Source organism: Vigna radiata, chromosome 8 (genome assembly GCF_000741045.1).
Source record: "Vigna radiata var. radiata cultivar VC1973A chromosome 8, Vradiata_ver6, whole genome shotgun sequence".
NCBI lineage: Eukaryota > Viridiplantae > Streptophyta > Magnoliopsida > Fabales > Fabaceae > Vigna > Vigna radiata.
The window spans coordinates 516,730-523,483 of record NC_028358.1 but is presented as its reverse complement, the minus strand read 5'-3'; the positions used below and the strand labels follow the sequence as shown (position 1 = coordinate 523,483).

The following is a 6,754-nucleotide window of genomic DNA, read 5'->3' as shown; positions in this document are numbered from 1 at the left end:
TTTTTTCTATTCACATTCACTTTAAAATGATCTACGTAATTTATTTCTTTATTTAACCTAGCTTAAAAAAATAGGTATTCAAGCTTAATAAGTTATTTTAAGTTGAAAATTCGAATGCAAATTGGGTCATATATATTGAGAAAGAGAGTTTATCTTTCATAATTGATGACTTTATCACAAATACCTTTCATAAAGTGTAGAGACATCTTTCATAAAATTACGTTTTGATAAGAATTATCTATAAAGTCAAGAAAAATAATTTTATGCATCGAACAAAATCTATAACAAGCATTCAATTAAACTAAACCACCCAGTTTTTTAAGTGCACAAATTACATGATAATAGAAAAGAAACATTGCGAAAAGGAAAGACAAACATTCAGACTTGTTACATTAGGAAAGGAAACATGCTTCCAATCCTAATGTTTCATTAAAGAGAAAGAAAACAAACATTGGAAATGAAACCCTTATTGATTGTAACCAGGCTAGGTGGTTGATGCATGAGAGTGAAGGCTTGTTTAGCTGACAGGCAAAATGCCCCTAAGAACGGGCCAACCATCAAGAATAGGCCTGACATCACCGATAAGAGTGTCATCATATGAACCTGGGCTGAATTTGATACGCACATACTTGTCTCCTTTGAAAAGGTATGCTTCAGAGTTCTTATGAGTAGCAAAACACGCATCGATTCCACTTTCAAAGATGGTACCATTCAGAATAGGAAAGCCATCAGCGATGTTGCGAATGCTGCCAACAAGCTGCTTGGAATCATAGGCTATGCGAACATACTTATTGCCCTTGAATAAGTAAACTTCTTTTCCTCTGGTTGATCTAAAGGCAGAGTCTATGCCATCCGCAAAGACCGTGTTTCTGAGGACAGGAAACATTTGAGCAATAGTGGTAGGACCTGCGAGTATCTTGTCATTATATGTACCTGGAGCATAGTCTATGTAGGCACACTTGTTGCCGGAGAACACGTATGCTAGAGTCGCTTCAGTGTCAAAGGCACAGTCCATTCCAGGGTCTGCAAATGGCGTTCCTGCAAGTTTTGGAAAAGCACCACTAATCAAACGGAGATTAGTTAAAATCTTGTCATCATATGTTCCGGGAGTGTAATGCAACCGCACATACTTGTTCTTGGCGAAGAAATACACTTCATGATCTCTTGATGAACGAATTGCAGCATTGATGTAAGGAGGGTTTGACATTTTTCTTAACAGAAGAAGAAGAGGGACTACGGTAGATATAAAGAGTGCAAGAGAGATATATGATTTGATTAAGGGATGCTTACATTCCTCTCCATGGCCCCTATTTATACTGTTGGATTGAGAATCTTTACTTAGTATTGGAAACTGCCTCGAATATACTTTTTGTACGCAACGCACATGACAAATATCATATTTATATATAATGTCAAAACAAACCAGCCTTGTAAATGTTATCGGTGGTGCATGTCCTTCCTGTTGGATTCATCTAACTTTATCATTGTAATATTAAACGGCAAACGTGGTGAGATTTTTTTATGCTTTTAATCTTTCTGAGACTGTTGCATTTGGGGATAAGGTTAGAGGGAGGGGTAATACGTAACCTTAAAAGCCACTAAATTGAAAGACGTAAGAAGATGTTATGTAACTTTTGCATGTGCTTTTGTCATTGCATAAACAAATGCTGTGAGCTTGTTGGATTCTGCACTGTTATCTCAGCTTCCAATACATTAATGTGTTATTTAAACCGTTTGCTGTTTCCCTCATCACATAAACACCATAAGTTGTTGTTCTATTCATACTACCACATCATATTTTATATATATATTTCAAATTAACAGTGTTTTACAGTCAATTGGAAACAACTTTGAATGGTTATATATAAAGTTACAGAAAAATACAGACATAAATAAACCTAAAACAGCTAATTGGTAAACCTATACTCAATAATAATGTGCTCCATTGCTTCTACGATATTAGTTTAATTAATAATATAATCAATTATTGCATAACAATATTATATATCAAACTATTGAAAGAATAATCCAATGTGCATCTGCAATGCAACGGCATATTTTTACGTGGTTATATGAGACATTATTTTATAATTAATCGTCGACTTAGGTTTTTGTGTCCCACATTTACTTGGAATATATATATATATATATATATATATATATATATATATATATATATATATATATATATAATGGGCAGAAACTTCGCTATGCAATATTATATATCAAATTGAAAGAAATAATCCAATGTTCATATGCAATGCAATAGTATATTATCACGTCCCATGCGATGAGGAATTATCTTATAATTAGTCGTCGGTTTGTGTGTGCATGTGAACATTTACTTTGTAATTTATAGTCGTCGATCAAAACGTTGAGGTTTGTGTGCATATGAACATTTACTTTGTAATATATATATATATGCACAAACTTCACTTAGACACTAAAACTTTCTCAATCACAAATTCACGTATATGCATTAATTCTCTTATCTCAATATATGAGGTAAATTACTCTAAACAGAATTTTGAAATGCTAAAACTAAAATTAGAACAACATTAATATCAATATAAGAATACACATAATTATCAGTCAAAATATAAAGTCGGTCAAAATTGACACTATATATTAGTTAGGTATATCAACTCTAGCATAAATCCTAAAACATTTATTTTGAACGTTAACATTTAATAAATAATCAATTATTGCATAGCAATATTATATATCAAACTATTGAAAGAAATAATCCAATATTCATATGCATAGCAAGATACGGTTGTGTGATTACTTGAACAGAAAACGTATTTTGTCCAGGATTTTACTACAATGTTATTTAAATACCAATTTCAATGATCTTTTATCGTATTTTTCAATCTTAAATTTTACGTTGTTAATTATATTCCATTTACCCAAATTGAAATCAAAATGTTATCATCGGCCAAAAGTACACAAAAGAAGTAGGAAAAGTGCAAAAAAAAAAGAATCACAGTCAACACTGAGTGCTATTTTGCCATTGACGCCAAGTTCGCTGTAGAGTTCACTGCCTGACGCTTGAGCGTCATCGCTGAGGGACAAATCCACGTGTCGCACCTACCGCTGAACATCATTTTCATCGCTGAGCGCTAGTCTTGTTGATGAGTTCTCTGTCTCTCGTCTGGACGTCAACGTTGAGCGTTATTTCTGAGTATCACACCCACCGCTGAGCATCATTTTGGCGCTGAGCGCTGTCAGCATGGGCCTGGGCCAGTTTTATGTTATTTTTATAAACTATATAAGGATTTAGTCGACCTAGTGAAGCTAGCTTGTCTGCTACTTCCAACACTCTTTCTTCTTCAGATCAAGAGGAAAAGGATATGGGGGGAAATCATGATGATGAACAACCAAGAGTTAGGCGTACTTTGGAGGACTATGCTTTTGTGTTTGTACCTTCATCTTTCAATAGTATAGTCCGACTTGTGGTGAATGCTGCTCATATGGAAATGAAGTCAGCGCTAATTCACCTTGTTCAAAGTAATCAGTTTAAAGGACTGTCACATGAAAATCCCTACGATCATCTGACAACTTTTAATGAGATTTGTAACACTGTAAAAAATTTACATGTGCCAGATGAAGCAATCAGTCTGAGTCTTTTTCCCTTCTCATTGTTTGGAAATGCAAAGCTTTGGCTAAATTCTTTTCCTGAAGGAAGTCTGATTGTTTGGGGTGACGTAGTGGCAAAGGTTTCGCATAAATATTTCCCCCAATCCAAGATCAATAAAGGCAAGTAGGACATATCCTCCTTTCAATAAGAGCCTGAAGAGTCGTTGAGTTAAACATGGGATATGTTCAAAGGGTTGCTAAGAAAGACTCCAATTCATGGGTTTGACGTTCCCACTCAATTAGACCTTTTAGGAGGTTTAAAATCTCACACAAAGCTTATGCTAGATGCCTCAACTAGAGGTAACATTAGGTGGAAGACACCTGATGAGGCACATGAGATAATTGAAAATATGGCATCTAGTGACAATGATGTTCAAAGTGAGAGTGTGCAAACCTAAAAGAAAGGCATGTTTGAATTGCAATCCCAAGATGCCTTATTGGCCCAAAATAAAATCATGACTCAACAACTTGAATCTTTGATGAAAAAGTTCTCATAATTACCTAAGGAACTCCAAATCGTATCTCAGGCACAACATCAAATTGTGCAAGGTTGTGAATTGTGTGGTGTAGAGCACAAAAATGGACAGTGTGTTATTCAGCCCAATGCAAAGGAAGAGGTAAATTACATGGGAAATCAAGGCCGTCAAGGCAATTATGGAAATTACAATCAAGGATGGAGACCTCATCCTAGCATGGGTCAGGCTAGTTCTAGTAGACCACCACAACAACAATTTCAATAACAACCTACTTCATCTGATAGGACTTCAAAAGTTGGAGGAAACACTTCAACAATTCATGCAAGTATCCATCTCCAACCACAAAAGCACTAAAGCTTCTATTAGAAACTTAGAGACAAAAGTGGGTCAACTTGCTAAGAAGCTTGAGAAATCTGAAAGGAAATTTGTGGCTAATAATGAAGTTCACCCCAGGGAGGAATGTAATGTCATAATAGCTGGAAGTGAAAAGAAGTGGGGTTTGATTACAAGGAGAAGCCGAAAAATAAAGAGATTCAAGCACACGAAGAGGATGATCAAAAGAAGGTAATTGGAGAAGAAGAAAGTAGAAACAAGAAGGAAGATGGAAGGCAAAAAGAGAAATTTTTGCGGAAACAACTTCCTTATCTTAAAAATACTTCACAAAAGGATAAGGAGAGACAAATGGATCGGTTCAAGAAGGTATTTAATCAACTTGAGATTAGTATGCCCTTGACTGAAGCACTGCAACAAATTCCTGCTTATGCAAAATATGTGAAGCAATCCTTAGTAAAAAGAATAAGTTTTTAGATAAGGAAATAATTGAAGTGCAAGGAAATTGCAGTGCAATTATGTAGAAATCTCTACCTCCAAAAGTCAAAGATCTAGGAAGTTTTATTATCCCCTGCACCATTGGAAATCATGATAGGGAAGGCTCTTGTTGACTTAGGGGCTAGCATCAATTTGATGCCCCTATCTATGCTCAAAAAGATTGGTGGCCTTGAAGTCAAGTCAACAAGAATGATCATGCAAATGGCAGATAGGTCCCTTAAGCCTCCCTATGGTGTAATGGAAGATGTTGTAATTAAAGTTGATAAACTAAATATCCTGGTCGATTTTGTAGTATTAGAAATGAAGGAAGGTGTAGATATACCTCTCATTCTTGGAAGACCTTTCATGAAGACAACTAAGGTTGTCATTCATGTTAATGATGGAACTGTGAAATTAAAAGACCAAGATGAAGAGGTGACATTTAATGTCTTTGAAGATGTGAAGCAAAGTCAAGAGGAGAAGACTAGTTCCAAAGTAAAAGATGAAGTTTTAGGAGTTACTAGTCTTTCAAGGCAAGTTGCCAAGTTAGCCAAAAAGAACCTTAATTGTTTCAATCCCAAAGTGAAGGAAAGAGATGAAGATAAGGAGGAGCAAAGAGTTCACCAACAATCTGATGAACTTAAACCTGGCAAACCTGTGAGTCATAAGAACATGTTATGGGTTATTAAGGACATAAAGGCAAATGGAGTACTCGAAATTGAGGCTCCATATTCAAGAAGAATTAAGTTGGTGACAAGAAAGTTACTTAGAAAATGTTGGTGTCATGAAACGAAGAAGCACACCAACATCAATAATCTAACTTAACCTTGAAAATTCTAGGTCAAGCTAGTGGCGTTAAAGAAGCGCTTGCTAGGAGCCACCCTAGTAAATGTATGTTTTTCTGTGTTTTTGTGTTCATGTTTCTGTTTTGTTGAGTTTGAGTGTGGAGAGGATGACTGAAAGATGCTTGAGTGTATTTCTATGACGCTCTAGTCATAGAGCACACAGTTGAGGTGCGCTCAGCAACCAAAGAATTTTACGAAACATAGATTTGCTCGCATAGCTTATTCCATGCGTTAAGCATTAAGAAAGAGATATTTCTTACTATAATGAGGTTCGCACAATGCACCACTTGCGCTTAGCAATAAAAAATTCAAGATTCTTTCTGTAATGTAATTTGCATAGCGCATTGGAAAGGCAAAGCGAGCCAAATCACTAGAGCAAGATGGGAGAAATTCAATGATTAATTCGCATAGCTCACAGCTTGCGTTAAGCTGACAAAAGTTGAGATGGCTCTCTGTCAAAATATTCAGTGTACGAAATTTCGTGCAGAGCGAGCAATTGTAGAAAGGGGTTTTGTTTCGCATAGTTTCGCATAGCGCACAACTAAGGTGCGCTCTGTGAAAGTTGTTGTTAAAATAAATAAATAAATAAATGGTCAGTCGCACAGTGCACAGTTGAGATGCGCTCAAAGACTGGACCCGAAAATTCAAAAAAATATTATAATAATAAAAGTATGCAGAAAAAGAGGTAGGGCAATAAATGAGAGCAGATTCACACAACGCACATATGAGGTGCGCTCAGTGAATATATTCGTAAGTTTTTATTTATTTATTTTCACTCTTCCCCTTTTCATTTTACCACTTCCTAATTTTAACCTTACGACCTCCCTCTCTCGCAAAGCGCATTCTTGCACTCATCTCCTTCTTTCTCTCATAACCTCCATTGCAATCACTCCCAAGCTTGTAGGCTTTGACTCTGCCCGTTCAAGTGTTCTATTCTTTGCTTCACATTCATCTTTTCACTCACTACAGGTATGTTATTCCTTTGTT

General features: G+C 35.8%; 1 protein-coding gene across 1 annotated transcript; it reads right to left on the bottom strand.

The window, feature by feature from the left end:
• Positions 1 to 278: 278 nt before the first annotated feature.
• On the bottom strand, positions 279 to 1,291 carry LOC106771459 (albumin-2-like). Its single transcript, XM_014657443.2, has one exon. It carries the CDS (start codon positions 1,205 to 1,207, stop codon positions 518 to 520), a length of 690 nt encoding a protein of 229 aa, XP_014512929.1. The 5' UTR covers positions 1,208 to 1,291; the 3' UTR covers positions 279 to 517.
• Positions 1,292 to 6,754: the final 5,463 nt, after the last annotated feature.

Bases quoted from the DNA above. Each gene is read 5' to 3' on its own strand.
- LOC106771459 (XM_014657443.2), bottom strand. From the start codon at position 1,207: ATGTCAAACCCTCCTTACATCAATGCTGCAATTCGTTCATCAAGAGAT.